The sequence below is a fragment of the Solanum stenotomum genome, unplaced genomic scaffold (assembly GCF_019186545.1).
Source record: "Solanum stenotomum isolate F172 unplaced genomic scaffold, ASM1918654v1 scaffold16320, whole genome shotgun sequence".
Lineage (NCBI taxonomy): Eukaryota > Viridiplantae > Streptophyta > Magnoliopsida > Solanales > Solanaceae > Solanum > Solanum stenotomum.
In genome coordinates, this window is record NW_026023996.1 from 316,839 (window position 1) to 336,315 (window position 19,477).

The window sequence follows — 19,477 nt, forward strand, 5'->3', positions numbered from 1 at the left end:
CATTTGTAGTTTAATTCCAACCTTTCTAATTGATGCAAATTACAAAAAAAAAAATTAATAAAACCCTGGAAACTACATTAGGCATCACATTGGTGATCCAAAGAAATATAAATTAAATTTGCTTGTCTTTTTTACCTTTACGCTTAATTTCTTATTGTTATATGTTACACTTATATGCAGGAAAGTTGATTACCTTCATTGACAGTCCGATAATAAAGAGTTTTTGATTTATCCGACCCCTTCTTAATATTAATGATTGTGGTACAAGCAGTGGAGTTATGACTAAAAATTTTAATGAAGCAAAGTTTGGTGTAGGTTTATCGCATTTTGATGATGGTTCTAAATCACATTATTTCGACAGTCCAATTGTGATTTACAATCCTCAACCATCATAATAGTTTTCTAATGGTGAGTATGCCTCTCCTGCACGTCATAAGCAAAATGTTTCCTTGGATATTAACATTTGCTTAAATGATTTTTGAGTCGGCTTTATATGCTAAATTACTGAGTCAGACTCCTAATTTTTACATCCCTAGTTTTCATAGTTTTGAAGCGGTTACTCCAAGGCAAAAGGTGATAGCACATTGAAGCATTGTCATATATTATGTCATTTCATTATTTTTTAGTGACAATAAAATGTTTATAATTGTTGAAACTGATAATAACATCGAACAAATAAATTATATGTTGTAATAGACAAATCTTTACTATGATTATAAAAATGTGATTGACTCTGACGAGAAACTAGATTTGAAATCTATGGAGGAACTACACGGTTATCTATGACTACATAAAAGCTTGAAATTGAGTTTGACTATAGATGTTTTGTGATTGATACATGAAATTGATTTCTAATTCAGATGAAAGTTTTTATCTAATAGTTGAAGGCTTGAAATATTATGTGCTTATTATGTTTACTATGTCTTGTCAATTGCGTTAGTATGTTATGCTAGTTATTGATCATTGTTCTTTTTTTATGGTGGATAGCAAAAAAGTTTATAAATGTGGAAATCATTTGTTACTTAAAGGGCTCATCAAAATTATTTTATTTTGTAGATCTGAATTTTGGATCTTTCTCTATAATATATATTTAATATGTTTGTTCTTAACGTAGTACGCTGATGATAAGTTCTCTTCCATGACTAGCTCGATGCCTCGATGTGTATGAATTGTTCAAACAACGCTAAATGTTGATCAACTTGATATATTGTTTTTTTTTTTTCATAAGTGGAGTATGTTTATAAATATTACCATGTTATTTTTCAGGAATATGAATTCCTAAATGATACAAAGTCAAGAAGTATTTGATACAATTAAGCAAAGTTTGATCAATATCATGATTTCAAAATCGCAGTAAAATTTTTTGTGGGAGGCAAATCCTGGCAAATAGAAGTGACTTAATACTATATTCAATATAACTCTTTTTAAATTAGTCACGATCATATTGAGTCGTCACAAGTTCTCTGTTGACTCGACCCATAGCTTGAAATACATTTTATAAATCGTAAAGTTGAATATGATTTTAATTTTTTTTATAAATTCCGTCAATGTGTTCTATAAATTGTATTCCCCTAATGTAATTTGTAAAAGTCGTTCAACTAATGTGTTTATAAATCATATTCTACTAATGTCATTATGCATCACATCTCAAATGCAACCAATGCTTATATAAATCTTGTTCGCTTATATATATATATAAGCGAACAAGATTTATATATGATGTTTGTACTATATATGAAGTTGTCGATCTCTTCATATTCTTAGTTGCTAGGATTAATTTTCAAACCTCTTTCCTTCTTCCTTAGTTGCGAATATTATTAATTTATTATGATTAAATAAAAGAATTTTAATCACTTAACTAATGTGATATATCCAAATATTTCCATATATTAAGATAAATGTTTGCAGAAGAACTTGAAGGATAACTTAATTTAAAAGAGCTATTCAAGTAACAGTATCCATTGGTATATTATATACTTTACAACTCTTTCATATGATCCATTCAATTAATTAGAAATTGAATAAATGATCAAGTTTTAATTCTTATTTAATTTTTCTTTGCTAAACAACTGACAAATGATTCATTTCTAGTGGTTTTAGGTAAATATATAGGATTGAAAGACAAATGGCCAATATGATAGGTTAGTTGAGTTTTACTTGAAAAACTTAATACATGTGACATTTGGACCATTTTATATATCATCTCTTTTTATAAATGGGATGGAGGGAGTAACATTTTAATAAACCAAAGAGATCTATCAACACAAAGATCCATTTATTAGCTTTTATATAGAAGTACATTTAAAAGTATATCTTGCAATAGATCTATATATCTAGTGGATAGAATTGACATCACCTTTAGATAAAGATTGATGTATACATTTTATATATATATGTGTGTGTGGAAAATTATTGAAGCAGTTCCTAAATAATCATATCATATATATAATTAATGAGTCTGCTGAATAATATCTTGATATTTGCAAGGAAAATTTAAATTGAATAATGATGGTAATGTGGAAACACAACAAACTATAAAATACTAAATTTAGGAAAAGAAAACGGGGATACGAACTAGAAGTGGCAATATTTATTGTCGTAAAAAGATTTAACAGTAATTGAGTTAATGTCATAACATTCAGAGTCACTAAAGTCATTAGTGACATTTATTACCGCTAAATATAATATAACAATAACTATTTTATTACCACTAAATAATTGTTGTTAAACCCTATCTTTGTTGTAGTGATATATCAGAAGAGGACATGTAATTCACATAGGCGGAGCCAAGATTAGAAATTTGGGGGTTCAACATTTTAGGAAGAAGATTGATATATAGTGGGGTCTGAACCCGCAATACGGGTGTAAAAGGCATTTCTACTGTCCCTTCCTTGTCACTGAGTTGTCAATCATTTTTTTAGGGGCCAAATGATCTGGTGGACCCTTATACTTGTATGCGTTTGTATTGTGAACCCTTCTACTTAATCATTTGTCAATTGAACTCTTAAACTCAATCAAAATGAGCATTTTAAACCCCTCCAACCATGTGTGTAGCTCACTCTCCTTTACATAAATGACATGTCATATCCACATCAGATATATTAATGCCATGTCATAATTATTTTTAAAATTATTAATCAAAATTGTTTAATTAAAGGTAAAATAATAGAAATTTAATTATATTCTTTAAAGTAAAAGCCATTACAATTTCTTNAAGGAAAATTTAAATTGAATAATGAAGGTAATGTGGAAACACAACAAACTATAAAATACTAAATTTAGGAAAAGAAAACGGGGATATGAACTAGAAGTGGCAATATTTATTGTCGTAAAATGATTTAACAGTAATTGAGGTAATGTCATAATATTCAGAGTCACTAAAGTCATTGGTGACATTTATTACTGCTAAATATAATATAACAATAACTATTTTATTACCACTAAATAATTGTTGTTAAACCCTATCTTTGTTGTAGTGATATATCAGAAGAGGACATGTAATCCCATAGGTGGAGCCAAGATTAGAAATTTGGGGGTTCAACATTTTAGGAAGAAGATTGATAGTGGGGTCTGAACCCGCAATACGGGTGTAAAAGGCATTTCCACTGTCCCTTCCTTGTCACTGAGTTGTCAATCATTTTTTTTAGTAGTTCACAAGTTGATATACATATATATTTATTTAATTTTCTAATACAAATATAGGGTCTACGAAAAAACTAGTGGGTTCGTTCAAACCCACGAACCCCCACCTAGCTCCGCCTCTAATCCACTATCTTAGGGCAATTATTGACAATTATAGATTATTGAAAGCCAACAAAATAAATATTAAACACATGTAAAAGAGACAAATAAATATGCAACATTTTGGCAAATGAACGTCATAAACACCAAAAGAATTTGGTAATTTGGAAAGAGGTGATAAGGAAATTTATCCTTGCAAGCAGAAGCTTCGACGAAACCTTTTTAAATTCCAAAGATAACATAAATAAATAAACAATAAGTTAGTAACAAATTATTAATAGACAAATAAATGGTGTCTTTTTGGGTTTCCAAATTAATGAAAAATGAATAGTGATAGGCCATTAAGGCAATTCCAAGAGAAAAAACAAACTACAATAATTTTTGTCATAATCACTTTTGGGTGTACGTAATTAAACATATTTTGAACTACATGTAACTTATAATTTTGGAGGATTTAACTATATATACATATACTGATAATGCATAGTACAAAGAATTTATTTACCTGTTATTAGAGACTTTTACTATGTGTATACAGCTTGTGATTTGACTTTTTTTTAAGCTTATTAATTTCATTTATTATGAAGAGTTAATTGAAAACATATAATTACATTTAAGTGACTTGATAGTAGATATATAGCAATATAACCTTTATATTTTTGGAAGTTAACCACATTACTTTCACCGTCTCACATTAATTGTCATGATTCCTTTTGAAAGTCTCTTTAGTATTTTATAAAAGATACGATACTTTTTTTTTTTTAGTTTAAGCCATATACACATGATAATTGATATAAAATATATCTGCGTACATCAATTATCAGATGAATAATTAACAATCTTTACTAATATAGATTGTTGTGCAGTGATGTGACTGCTCCATCATTAATTAGAAAAGTATGTTGAAAGCATTAATTATCCTCAGAATTGACGCTACAATGTGCAATTCAGATTTAGTTGAGGTTCTAACGCGGACTTCAGACACCGAATAGGAAAAGAACAGTCTTTTATAAGCACTAATCGGTATCAATCAAAACTAATAACTACTTTTTGGTTATGATCATAGGTTAAAATTCAATATTAAATATATGAAGGAAATGTTGTCCAATAAACCAAAAGCATTGTTACGTACTAAAATACAGTGAATCAAACGAATTTACATAATTAAATTCAATAAATCTTAAACATATTGAAATATTACATACACTACTCAATACATAAATGAAAATAACAAAAAGGTACAAACCACAAAATCAAGTTAGGACACTAAGAAAAAATCATGCAGGCCATATAAAGATGACAAAAATATATAAATAAAATCTCATATATAGCCGGCTATTTTCTTAATTAATTGACAGCACAACATGTTCTTCCAAAAATCGAAACTTCCTTAATTTCCCTCTTAAAAATTATCATCATTTTTAATCATAAAAAAATGTAAAAATAATAAATAAATAAAGTTCTTTTTTTAATTCATAAAATCTTAGATTAATTCCCTTTAAAAAGCCCCATTATATCCATTGGAAGACTTAGTCATTTCTCTTGAAAGAGTCTTTGTTTTAAAAAATATATTACAAAGTTTTAATGGGGAAATTATCACAGCAAAATCAGATTAGGAATAATTCAAGTACTAATAATGGAAATAATATTATTGGTTCAATTGTTAAAGTGAAAAGAACTAGAAAAACTGTGCCAAGAGACTCTCCACCTCAACGTAGCTCCATTTATCGAGGAGTCACAAGGTTTAATTTATTTTCTACAATTATATTATTTCATGTCAATTCTTATTTTGTATCTTCATGTTGTATATGTTCGAGTATGTAGTCGTTGAAACTTGAATTCACGACCTTCTGCATGCACTAATATCATTATGTTGAAACGTGTCATGACTCTGATATTCAAATATGGTATCAAAGTAGACAACAAATGTCCTGAGTTTAAATCTCACCATCACACATTCTTTTATATCTTCAGGTTGTATGTGTTCTTGATTTTGTTCTTTAAACTGTTGATGTTTTTTGTTAAAGTATGTGGTTATTTGAGACTCGATGTGCACTAATATCATATTGAAATATGTCATGAATCATGTACATTCGGTATCAAAGCAGATAAACGTCATGAGTTCAAATTTCCATGTCACACATAATTTTGTATCTTCATGTTGTGTATGTTCTTGATTTTGTTCTTTTAAGTTCATGTTTCTGTTCAAGTGATCTTGTCATTGAGACTCGAATTCATGACCTTTCGTCTGCACTAATATTATGTTGAAATATGTCATGACTCACAAATTCTAATATGATATCAAAACAGATAGACAAGACGTCCTAAGTTCAAATCTCACAGTCACACATTATGTTGCATCTTCATGTTTTATATGTTCGTGATTTTGTTCTTTAAATTGTTGATGCTTTTGTTCAAGTATGTGGTCATTGAGACTTGAATTCACAACGTTCCACCTGCACTAATATCATGATAATGTTGAAATGTGTCGTGATTCACACATTCAAATATGATATCAAAGCAGACGGACAAATATCCTGAGTTTAAATCTTACTGTCACACATTATTATTAAGATGGATCTCCACGTGCTAAATCATGAAAAATAACTATTGGTTGCACGTACATGAGGAGTCATCTTGAAAATATTATTAAATATAACTTAAATTTTTAGATGAGATTATCGCACACTTTAACAATTATTTATTCAGGCATCGATGGACAGGTAGGTATGAAGCTCATTTATGGGATAAGAATTGCTGGAATGAATCTCAGAACAAGAAAGGAAGACAAGGTTCATAATTTTGAAAAAAAAATTCCCACCATTTTTTTTCAATTTAATTAATTCTCTAAGCTGCTAAACTAATTGACTTTTTTTTTTTTGTGAAATGGTGGACTCTAATGGAAATAATGCAGTTTATCTTGGTATGTATCATTATCTAAATTTTCTTGGTTTTATATTTATTTTGTAAGTGAATAATATATTGAATTAAAATATGGTAAATTACCTTTTTTAGGTGCTTATGATGATGAAGGAACAGCTGCTCATGCTTATGATTTAGCTGCACTTAAATATTGGGGAAGTGAAACCATTCTTAATTTTCCGGTAATTAACAACTCATCTTAATTATTTTTTTTTTAATTTTACAAAACAGTTATTCACAAACTAATTAATATATACAAAAATTTTTTTTGAAGATAATTGAAATTGTTATATATTTCAACATGATACTAGAGCAGATATATGTCACGAGTTTGAGTCTCACTATCATTTATTAGTTAAAAGAATCTTCACGTACTTGACTTATGAAGAATCAGATCCGCACGTGAGAAAAAATCAAATATTTGGATCAACAATATAATAAGCAAACATTTTTGATCGTGTAAAAATAGTTATCAAGTAAATCTTTAAAATTACGTCATTCTCTAACAACATAAGATTTTCTATGAAATAATCGATCATATATTTCGAATATTGATATTATCTTATCCTTTTAGGTATCAACTTATGAAAAGGAAATCATAGAAATGGAGAATCAGTCTAGAGAAGAATATATTGGATCATTGAGAAGGTAATAAGTTAATTAACTTGAGTACTAAATGTTATTTCATTTTCACTTAGAGGGGAAAAAAAGTTTTTTAATTATTTGTTTGATTAATCAATTGGTATAATATATAGGAAAAGTAGTGGATTCTCAAGAGGAGTTTCAAAATATCGTGGAGTTGCAAGGTATCAAATATAATTAACGATATTTTGTAATATTATTATTTTGATTTGTTCCAACTGAGCATTTTATTCATCGATCGATCGCAGACATCACCATAATGGAAGATGGGAAGCTCGAATAGGAAGAGTTTTTGGCAATAAGTATCTTTATCTTGGAACATATGGTAAGTACCTTTTTATAAACATGTATATTAATTACCTAATCATACTCATTTCAAAGCTAGTGTAAAAAAATATTACTATTTTAATTTATTGTAATAACTAACCCGTCTTTATTTTAAGGGAAAAAAGATAAATATACCCCTGAACTATCGTAAATGGTATGCAGATATCTCTGTCATACTTTTGGGACATTGGTGCCCCTACCGTTCAAAAACTAGAGCATATATATCATTTATACTAACGAACATGCATGTGTCATAATCTTATCCACCGACTGACATTTATTAAATATTGGATTGACGGATAAGATTGTTCCACGTGTCCCTACTTAGTCTTGCATTAGAGTGAATGGTATATATGCTCTAGTTTTCGAATGACAGAGCATCAATGTCCCAAAAGCATGACGGAGGATATCTGCATATCATTTACGATAGTTCAGATATATTTGTCCTTTTTCCCTTATTTTAAAGTAATTAATCTCATAAGTCATATGTTACGAATAACTATATATATAGAAATATCTTTTTAGATAAATCAATATATAGCTCATAATCATAATATACATGAATACTAGTTTGCAATACTAGATAACAAATTGTCACATTTAAATAATTGTGAAAATCCTTAATCTATGACATTAAAGATATATTTTTATTTAATTAATTATTTTTTAAGGATCATAATCTATTAACCTGATTCTTTTTCATAGGCTAATTAAACAGGTGAAAATTAAATATATATTTTTTTGATAATTTTTTTTTCTTTTTTAGCTACACAAGAAGAGGCTGCAACTGCATATGACATGGCAGCTATTGAATATCGTGGACTAAATGCTGTCACCAATTTTGACCTTAGTCGTTACATCAAATGGCTAAAACCTAATAAGAACAATCAATCAAACCCTAATGTTGAAGCCAACATGATTCCAACTCCAAATCATAGTATTGGATCGACCACGATCACGACCATGACAACGACCTCATCCTCTATAGGTCTTGTTTATCCCGATCTACAACTTACTACAAACACACCCATTTCTGATGTCTCAGTCTCTCAAAGTCGACCATCTTCTGCTACGTCAGCTCTCGGACTATTGCTCCAATCTACGAAGTTCAAGGAAATGATGGAAATGACGTTAGCTGTCGAGTGCCCGCCTGCACCGATCGAATTACCCGACCCGGACCCACCACAAAGTAGTAGCTTCCCTGAGGATATAAAAACTTATTTTGATACTCAAGAATTTGGTAATTTTGGTCATGACCAAGGAGAGGATTTGGTCTTTAATGAGATCAATTCCTTAATGCAACCCCTTTTGCAATTTGATTATGATGCTTAATTAGTCAAAGATAAATTGATATAGTGTCAATTTTCTTTTATTAATTTTTTATATATACATATGGTTGAGGAAATAATGGGAAATTCTTATCTAGGAAGTGTTTACTAGCTCTAGAGACACTTCCTATATAAGTATTTTCCAAATGTGATTTAGGTATAACAAAAATTGAGGAGAATATGTATTGATTATTGGAGAATATTATTTGTAGATAGATGAAATAATTTGCTTAATTCTCATCAACATTAATATTTAAGTTGTTTATTATGATCATTTGAAATAATAAATATTTGTAGTTTTTTTCTCATGTCTCATTTTACGTAAATTAATTATCGCAAGTCATTTTCTCTTTAATTGTATTAAAGTTGTGTGGTTGGAGGAGTTTGACATTGATTCATATCGTGCATGTGTACTAGATGGTATGTGTCCGTGCGCGTGCCTGAGCTAAATATTTATCTATTTCTAGTTGTATGAAATTATGTTGGAATGGAAATTTGAAAGTTGTGAAAATATATTTATTGATTAGTTATAACATGTTATTAATCTTATTTTACTTTTAAAAAAATTATATCAAATCAAAATCCAACATACTCTTGATAGAAAAAGTAAATATTTTCATTAAAAAGGAAGAAATAATTATGCATCTCAAAAATAATTTTAAATATATTCACAACTCTGCATTTTTAAAAACTAAAAGAGTACACTTTAAATAAAAAATAAAAAATTTAAGGTCTTTAATTTATTTTCGACTTTAGGCCATTAATATGCTTGAGCCATTCCTTTAATATCCAAAACATGAAGAACCTTAGTAATTCCCTTTTAAATAGAAACTATTTCATATTCTATAAAAACTAATCCGTATAAAGTTCTTTTTTATTTTTTTTTTCTAAAAAAATTCTTATCGATTAAAATCCCACAAACAATTAAAACAAATGAAATACTACTATTAGAAAAAAGTAAACCTTTTTATTAAAAATAAAAAAAAATAACTTTACATCTCAAAAATAATTTCAAATATATTAATAGTTCCGCAATTCTAAAAACTAGCTTGTACCCTGTTAGCTAACTTGTTCCGGTAAAAGTACGGTAGAATTCATATTTATAATTTGCCTAAATTAATCTTTTCCTTTCTAATCCAAATTACAAATTAAAGTGGGATTATCAAATTAATCTTTCCATATTAAATTCTATTTCTCTAATTCAAATCATACATTACGTAGGATATATAACCAAAACATTCCTATAAATACATTCAATTCTCTCTGATTCTTTATTTCACAAACCCTAAAATTTAGCATTGAAAATTTATACTATAGTCTTTCTCTACTTATTTATTTTTTGAATTGTTATGGCTTTATCAAATTATGAATATGATCGTCAATGGAAGAATATATTACCAATAGGCTTCCATTTTGTGCCAACGGATGAAGAATTGGATATGTATTTGAAACTTAAAGGTTCTAATGGTTATATTCCACCTGGAATTTTTACTGATCTTGATATTTATGAATATGAACCTCATCAATTATCTGGTACACATTCTTATCCTTAGCTAGCATTTTTTTTTAGTTAAAGGAAATTCCTCCTGATTTATGGATTTTTTTTAAAAAAAATCTTGATGAATTTGTTGGGTATTTGTCCTGAGTTTCTTACCATAAACGTAAAGTCTTTATATTTGGCTAGTCTGTATTCCTTCTAATTTAATCGGCATTCACAAACCCAGAGACTTTGTGAGTTTAATTTGTGGGATGTCACTAGCTTATACCAACTGCACATGGGACACTTCTATGTTATTTGTGGGTGCACTGTTAATTGTATCTTACTTTCTGCTAGTTTCTTAAGATAAATATACATATATACACATGATTTTTTTTTTTGAAGTTAATAGGTGCACGTGCACCCTCACCAACCATGTGGATCCGCTTCTGACTTGTGTGAACCTCTTTGTATTCCAAATTTAACGTTTTTATCACGATTTTATTGATTAAGAATATTATACTAATTTGAGTTTATTTTGCTTGCTAGGGTTTGCTGAAAAACATTGGAATGGACGTATGTATTTCTTTACTTTATCAAAAAAGAAGTTTGGTAATGGAAATAAAATTGCAAGAAATTTACATTCAGGAAAAGGTTATTGGAAATCTACACAAGCACGTAAAGATATAGCAAAAACCAATAATACAATTGGAACAAAAACTCCTCTTGCCTACTTTAAATCAAGTCCAAATAATTCAAAAGGCAAAAAAACTTCTTGGCTTATGTCAGAGTATAGATTTCCTACCAATTCTCCACTACTAAACAGTGAGGTATGTAAACTTTTTATTTAATTTCCTTTTTATTTTTCAAGTATATTCTATGATTATATTTGACTTAACTTTTTTTTNATTCTATGATTATATTTGACTAACTTTTTTTATTTTTATTTTTATAGTCAGATTATGAGTTAACACTTTGTGTGATATACTATCAAAGTCGAAAGAAGAATGATGACGACAACGATAACGACAATGACAATGATAATGATAATGATGATGATCAAATTTTTAATAATTCATCGTGGTCAGATGAACATTCTTCTTCGTTGCAACAATATCAACCACTCATAAATATTATTGACATTGCTTCCACTTCAACAATGCAACAAAGTTTTTCTCATCAACTACCCTATGGTGTTATGGACAGTTTTGATAATAATTATTCAAATGGACAAAATCATGATTTTCATGGATATGATCGAAATATATATCCATATCTCAATTATGACAACTTTACTTATAATATAGGAGGTGAGAAAATAGGTGATATTTCAAATAGTAATCTTGTTGATTCTATTGATCAAAATACATTGGAAATATGTGTGGCTCCAGTTTCTCAAGATGATCAAAGACCATCAACTGATAACCAAGATTATGATCATCAACAACTGAAGATGAAGAAGATCAAAAGATAGAAATTTAGACATAGGTTATGATAAAGTTTTACACATATATATAATGTATTGATTTATTTGAAAGAATAATGTATACTATTTGTGTTTATGCACATGTACATTTAAATTTTAATATGAAATATATATGGTAGTGCTAAGTACTATTGTTATCCACACTCTCAAGTAACTAGCTTTTGTTTTCATGTATATTTGCATGTACACAATTAAGGGGTAAGGTCACAAAAATGTTTTCTTACGTATTTTTAAATTTGGAAAGCGATTGATTACCTTTACCTTGGGGCGGCTCAAGCATATCAGAAGCCTAAAGCCAAAAATTGATATATTGGAGCCCTTAAACTTTTTTATCTATTTGAAGTCTATTCTTCTAGTTTTTTTTAAGAGAGTTGTTAGTATATTTGAAATTATTTTTGAGATACAAAGTTATTTATTTATTTTTAATGAAAATATTTACTTTTTTTTTCTATAACACTAGTACTCCATCCGATTCTATTATTTGTGAGATTTTGACTTGACACGAAATTTTAAAAAGTACAGAAGATTTTCGAATATTATAGTTTAAAACTAAAGATATCTATAATACACCAAAATATTCTTTAATCTTGTGATCTTAAACATGTAAGAAGAACGAAACTAATGAAAAATATATAGTATCAATTGTTAATGCAACCAAGACATATTCTAAATTATTAATTGATATGAAGTAGCACACAAAGACAAAACTTGAAAACAAGAATATTGGAATCTTAGAAAATTGAATGCAAGTGCTTTTAGATTTCTTTCTTTGCTTTGCATGAAAGTTTCTTAAGACTTAAGTTAACCCACAAATTCCTCCATATTTCTCATTATAACATCCCATTCAATCCATATTATTTTTGCCATCTAATTGCATAAATTAAGTTAACAAATTAAAGAAATACTTATTAATTAATTATTATGGCTGATGATGAACAGAGGAAGCCAACTACCAGAAGAACACCTCTTAGCCAAATAGATGAGGTATGTATTATACTTTTTTATACTCTAATCTTGTGTTTAAAATTTAATTCTTGTTGTATGGTGTGACAGAGCCAAGATTTTTACTTAGGAGAATCAAAATATAATTTAGGTAAAAGACTGAAATATGTCATAGAACTTTGAGAAAATACTCATCTATGTCATCCATTAAAAGTTTGGATCACCATTCATCTATGTCATTATTTGTTAACTGAAACGACATAGATGAGACAAACTTTTAATGGATGACATAGATGAACATTTTCTCAAAGTTTGATGACATATTTGAGCCTTTTTCTTTAAAAAAAATGATTTAATTAATGACGTCGTCATATCATAATTAACCACGTGTAAAAGATGGTTTTGCAAAATAGAAATTGTTTTCCATTAACAAATAATGGCATGGATAAGCATTTTCTCAAACAAAAATGACATAGATGAGCCAAATTTTTAACGGATGACATATATAAACCTTTTTCTCAAAGTTTGATTACATATTTGAACTTATTCCCTGTAATTTATACCTTGCAAGAAAATTTGACATATATATGTACATATATACATAAAAAGATTATTATTTTTTGCGACTGACGAAAAAGGAATTAACAATTTGCATGGAAATTAATGAATGTGTGATATTTCAGGAAAGGGTATGTATTATGTTGTCTATGGATGAAAGTGAAAGTGAAGATGAAGAAATTACTGCCTCTGATGAAGAATTTTTAGACAGTGAGATTCAAGGTAATTAATTAATTTAATTACCTTATTCTATAAGAAAGTAATCAATGGTCTCGAGTTCAAGCCTTTGAGATATGAAATCGCCTTTGTTTGTAGATTTTGAGTTAGAGTTCTACGACGATGAGTATGATGACGATAACATGGAGGAAGATGATGTCGATCCAGATGAATTATCTTATGAGGTATATAATATGATAATTTGTAATGTTTAATATGATAATTTGTAATGTTTAGTTCAAAAAATACATGAGATTTACTTAAGTATATAAATGTTGTTACAGGAATTAATTGCTTTAGGAGAATTTGTTGGAGTAGAGAACAGAGGATTAACTGAAGAAGAAATCAACAAATCCTTACATTCTTCTACATTTCAATCCAATAATTCCAAGACACTTGTCGACAAGTAAGTGGTCGAAAATTAGATATTAACCCAAAAAAGAGAAAAAAAAAATTAAATCGTTCGATCATTCATATAATAATTTTAGTTATTTTTTTCACGTGGTCAACATGACATATAAGACGTGATTATCACCTCTTGGCCATTAGAATTTCTTTGGTTTCCCACCTGGAGTTTGATACTGACATTGGCATCGATTGACTAATCTGTTTGCATCACGTAAGGTCTATTTAAGGAAAACGCTTTGACTGAATAATTTATAACACATTGAAAAAGTGATTATTTTTGGATGAATATATAGGTGTGTTGTGTGTCAATTGGAATATGAAGAAGGAGAAAAGTTAGTAGCACTTCCATGTGATCATCCCTACCATTTAGATTGTATAAACAAATGGCTCCAAATAAAGAAGGTAATTTAATTGTTAAATACTCCTAATTTATATTTTTAGCCAATTTTTTGATGTTTAATACTTCTATATATTTTTCTTTTGCAGGTTTGCCCCATATGTAGTGATGAGGTCTCAACTACGAATGTTCCCAAGGAACTATAGCTCTATGTCACTTGTATTAAAAACCAAATTATTGTATTGAAATTAGTCAAAAGATTCATTGAATATGTCAAGGGAAATTTGGAACATGGATTAAATGCACAAATTTTTCAAGAAATATTGTACTAACATAATTTGTATTTGAATTGAAGGGTATGACCTTCATTTTCTCTGTTTATAGATGTAATGTTCATGTTTATTTTTGTATATGAACTTTCACCTTGTTTAGAAAACAAACAACTTTCGTTTCTAAGCTGACTAGAGATGGATTCAGGATTTTGAATGTATGCGTTCCTACAACGATATGACATATATTTATAGATATTTTAGTAAATTGTTGGTTTCATGGGAACTTGTAATTAACCTTCTAGATCCAATCCTAAATGCTTGCTTGAATTTCAAAGAAGATTTGGAACATATACAACAGGATGGACTTGGAAAGCCTATAAAGAAGAACAAAAGAAACTTTCTAGTTCTACAAAAAGAAAATAGTATAGTACAAGTAAAAGGCAAAACATGCTATCTCTTTTATGACCTTGGTGTCCGAGCCAACTTACATGCACTGCGACTATTCCAGGGGTACCTGCTATCTCCCAACAACACATGTACCAGATAACTCTATCCATCAAAACTTGAACAGGTGTGACAGAATTCACCTAGTCATGTTTTGACATCCAATGATCCTAAGTAAGTCTTTTCAAGCTATAAAACAGAACAATGCTCCCTTGAATTTCAAGGAAGATTTGGGGGCATATACAATATGATGGACTATCAAAACCTAAAAAGAAAGAACAATAAAAAACTCTCTAGAAAAATAAAATAAAAGAGTACTATAGTACAAGTAAAAGGCAAAAACAGCCTTTTTCTTCTCCTTTCACATCAACCACCTCCAACTTATGTTTGATTAGACTCTTCAAAAATGGCGATGGGTGTGTTTTTGATCCTCCAAAAGTAGTACATTTTCGGAGGATCTTGAACGGCAACATAGCCTCCAATCCTATATGACTATATCCACTTAGACTTTTCATTTGTCTATGTCTATTCACATGTTGTGGTTTATCCCCTTTTGCCTGTCCATTGCTTGCATGAAAATTGCAAAAGGACTAAAAGGTGTCTTAAGTTTCTTCAGAAAAAATATGTGGACATGATTCCCATTTACCAGTTTCTCTAGCTTCCCAATATCCTCCTCTATACTGATATGTATCACTACCTTTTGGCTTTCTAAACCACCTTGGTTTCCACCCTTTTTCCTGCATCTGTGATGCCTGCATGACAACAACTTGTCACGCGAAAAACCTCACTCATCCGCGAAGAGAGCAAAAAATGAACTATATTTTTCAAGAATTTGTGTATGAAATGAACTAAATGATACATCTAATGAGAATATTCATGAAACTAGCTAACGTTACCTGACGTTGCCTCTGTTCTAGGCGTAACTTCTCTGAGTTAGCAACTTCATATTCTCCATTTTCAAGAAATCTTTGATCAGGTCTAAGCCTTGAATCTGTTGGAGGCAACTTTTCCTGTTTGCAGAAACCGCGAAAGAAGAATGTAAATAGATTTTGCATAAAGCAGAAGTATCGGTTACAGATAGGACTATCAATTATAGGTACCTCAAGATCAGGAGAGAGCTCATTAAGTGTGACCGCGAAACGTGTAAAGCTGTACTTTGTTTGAAAACTTGATGGTTTGCTTTGCTTCCAAAGCAAATACGCCATATCTTGTCCTAAATCCATCGATAAATTAGAGTAACTCAAACTTTCATCCCATTTCCCAAACACAGTTGCTGCTGTTTTCCCACTCTTATCTTGTACAACTCCTTGTACCTACAATGCCAATTTTTAGTAAGTAGGTACAAACACCGATAATGTGGTATATACAAACACCGATATAATGTGGAGGTACTGTACCTGGTGTGGATTTCTATTCATAATGGATTGCTTCTTAAATTTAAGCTTGCAAGAGTAGCCACCACTTCCTTGGATATGCATCGTACCAAAGTGATCACAATAGACTTTCCCTATAACGAGGTTGTAGATGGACGTTGTTACCTGATATAGTATAAGTTAAACATTTCAACAAGCATATGATAGATACAACTAGTCGTTGCATTGCTTGTCGATCCATTACATTACACTTACCTTGCTCCATTGGAATACTTCTCCATCATCGAACTCTAAGTTAAGGACACCAACTGGATCAAGTTGAATTGATGGACCCCAAAATTTACTTTTTAAATTGGTGTCTCCCCACATTTTCCAACCGCGGCCTTCACAGTAGCATGCAAGAATCAAGGGATGATGACTTACCTATGTCAACAGGTTTAAAACATAAGCATTTTATTGTCATTTCGTTGAGAAAAGAAAGCATGAGATCAATTGAACTGTACCTTCTCCGAGATGAAACGTAGTCCCTTGTCTGGGTAATTGGCTTCATATGTTTCACCCAATAATGGATTAAATGGCTTGAACTTTCTACCTTCTGTGCAAGCATATCCCGATACAGCAAATGCTGCAACATTAAGCATCCTCATAAGGCTATTTCCCTACAAAAAATAATGTTCAAAGCAATCACATCTCAAATAGCTAAAGTGGAAAACATTGAGTTCAAAGGACTAAGTTCTACTGGAAAAGGAAAACACACAACGTTCACACAACTCGTTGGAAATGCTTACCGTTCTCCCCCATTCATATGCTTGATCAAGAAGGTAAGAGTACTCAAAATCTTCGAAACATTTCTGCAAAGAAGAGAGGGGTTCATTGAAGTAGACAGGAAGACAAACTCTAGTTAGATCTTTCCCGATGTTATCTTTGATCATCGACCAAAGGCTTATTCCCTTCTCCTCATTAACGGGGTCAGGCAATTTCTCTCTTCGCTCTATGTAAGGGTAGTCACATTCGACAAATCTCATAAAAGAACTAAGACCATCTTCAGATGGATGAACCTCCTCATTATCAGAATCAAAAGATGAGCTTTCATCATAACAATTCGCGGTTCTCAAGGAACACGTAGAAAGACAATCTAGAGCATCAAAAAACAAGTTATCAGTGTGAACATCATCATCATCATCTTCCTTCGATCTGCTTGTGCTCCCTCCTGCAAAATACCAAATTAGTTAGAGAACTTTCTCCAATATATTAGCAAGTTATGAAACAATATTTCACTTATCCTTACATAATCGTCTAAACCATATTCTTATACTACCATTTCAATCACTTCTTATGGACTCGTTGAGAATGATTCTGATCTAGTTCATGGCCTAATAGAAGTAAAGAACGGTCTAGTGGGATCTTCACGGACAGAAAAAGATTGCAGTTAGTTTGATAACGATCAAGTAACATTGACTCTTCTCACTAGCTCACATGTCCAAGTTTTCAAACATTGCACTTAACTATGAGAAAACAAAGTAAAGAGCAAAATAAAGAAACAGAGAAAAAAAAAGAAGAACAATATAATGATAGCTCTAGTTTTATGAAAACTTCATGACATTAACCTTTCATATCGCTCTCTCGAATTCCAACCTTGCAATTGTTGTTCATTCTAGGCATATGAACAAAATCACTTGTTATAAATGCCTTCTTTGCTCCAAACAATCCTTCCAACCATATTAACCTATCGTCCTTCGACTCTGCCCTCAATTGCAGCTTCTTCTTCCCAGTAATTATCAAAAACCTTCGATCGTCTGAACAACTTCCCATTACTGTTGAGTCCTATATAGATAGTAGTGTTAAGATAATATCCAATCCAAAATCAAAATCAATCTTACAAAACATATGATTCCATTTTCTCATACAATTACGTATCAAGGACAGTCTGGTGCACAAAGCATCCCGCGTTCATGCAGGGGGTCTAGGGAAGGAATGCATCCCAAGATGTGTAATGTAGACAACCTATTCTAATATTCTTCATATATGTCAAACGTCTTTATTTCTTTCTTAAACTCCGTGCCTAGTCAAAACACCCTTAAAAAATTAAGGATTCATATCCAAATAAGTACAAAAATTAGATATTTTGACCTTATATATACCAAAAACCATCATTTTTCCTTTTGGATTACAATCCAGAAAGCATAATATCATTATAAATTAGATACCTTAAGGTGTATTTCACGTAATGATTTTCGAGGGAGGAATTGATCAGATGGAGTTGTTTTACATGTGTTGATGAAACGAAATGATTTCTTCCCTACAACAGTGAAGCAATTCTGTGTTTCGGAATTAAAAACTTGTCCATTGATTTTATAGTAGAAAAGAACACCGTCATGAAGAACAAACCAACGAGGCCTCCATCCTCTACCAAAATTTGCCCATTTGTATAAAATTCCACAAATTCCATTATCCAAATTATCACTATTGTTATTATGTAGTTTGGAGGAACGTTTTCCGGGAGGATGATGACGTACAACCACCGTGTGTTTGTCAGCCACGGCGGTGACACAGCACAAAAAATGCATAAGTTTTTGCATTAATCAAAAAGTTTCAAGAAAAAATTCAAGAGATGAAGAAAAAATTATCAATTTATTCAAATTTGTTCTTTTGCCGCGAAAATAGGAGATTTTTAAATAATGGACGATAAGGAGTCATTAACTAATTATCCATTCCAGAAACTTTATTAGTGGTACCAATAAGTGTCTCACTTAATATCGAAGAACTCTATCCAATCAATTTAACTTCTTGTAGTATGTTACTCTTTTATTTTATAAAGTCATAATACATAAACGTATTCTATTATAACTTGACATTAGGATATATATGTCATTTAAGTTTAAGTGTGCATAATCAGATATTTAAACTTATATAAAGTTTAATTAATAAGCATATATATGCATCTTACATGACGTCCTACAAATCAATTTGAGTGTATCTCACGTGAATTATCATGTAGGCCACT

At 30.2% G+C, this 19,477-nt stretch overlaps 4 protein-coding genes across 4 annotated transcripts; 3 read left to right on the forward strand and 1 right to left on the reverse strand.

The window, feature by feature from the left end:
• The first annotated feature begins 5,325 nt into the window (after positions 1-5,325).
• LOC125850376 (AP2-like ethylene-responsive transcription factor At1g16060) lies at positions 5,326-8,964 on the forward strand. Its single transcript, XM_049530232.1, has 8 exons — positions 5,326-5,483; positions 6,451-6,533; positions 6,656-6,664; positions 6,757-6,845; positions 7,238-7,311; positions 7,419-7,469; positions 7,554-7,630; positions 8,399-8,964. Exons 1-8 carry the CDS (start codon positions 5,326-5,328, stop codon positions 8,962-8,964), a joined length of 1,107 nt encoding a protein of 368 aa, XP_049386189.1.
• A 1,345-nt stretch (positions 8,965-10,309) lies between these two features.
• On the forward strand, positions 10,310-11,911 carry LOC125850377 (NAC domain-containing protein 83-like). The gene is made up of 3 exons (XM_049530233.1): positions 10,310-10,493; positions 10,987-11,267; positions 11,393-11,911. The coding sequence occupies exons 1-3, from the start codon at positions 10,310-10,312 to the stop codon at positions 11,909-11,911; spliced, it is 984 nt and encodes a 327-aa protein (XP_049386190.1).
• An 882-nt stretch (positions 11,912-12,793) lies between these two features.
• On the forward strand, positions 12,794-14,813 carry LOC125850359 (E3 ubiquitin ligase BIG BROTHER-related-like). The gene is made up of 6 exons (XM_049530212.1): positions 12,794-12,907; positions 13,549-13,645; positions 13,739-13,824; positions 13,924-14,045; positions 14,341-14,449; positions 14,534-14,813. The coding sequence occupies exons 1-6, from the start codon at positions 12,845-12,847 to the stop codon at positions 14,588-14,590; spliced, it is 534 nt and encodes a 177-aa protein (XP_049386169.1). The 5' UTR covers positions 12,794-12,844; the 3' UTR covers positions 14,591-14,813.
• An 805-nt stretch (positions 14,814-15,618) lies between these two features.
• LOC125850331 (oxysterol-binding protein-related protein 1B-like) lies at positions 15,619-19,055 on the reverse strand. The gene is made up of 9 exons (XM_049530176.1): positions 18,681-19,055; positions 18,081-18,297; positions 17,262-17,683; positions 16,977-17,132; positions 16,729-16,896; positions 16,498-16,638; positions 16,201-16,413; positions 15,997-16,110; positions 15,619-15,852 (listed from the first exon to the last, which is right to left on the reverse strand). Exons 1-9 carry the CDS (start codon positions 19,050-19,052, stop codon positions 15,703-15,705), a joined length of 1,953 nt encoding a protein of 650 aa, XP_049386133.1. The 5' UTR covers positions 19,053-19,055; the 3' UTR covers positions 15,619-15,702.
• Positions 19,056-19,477: the final 422 nt, after the last annotated feature.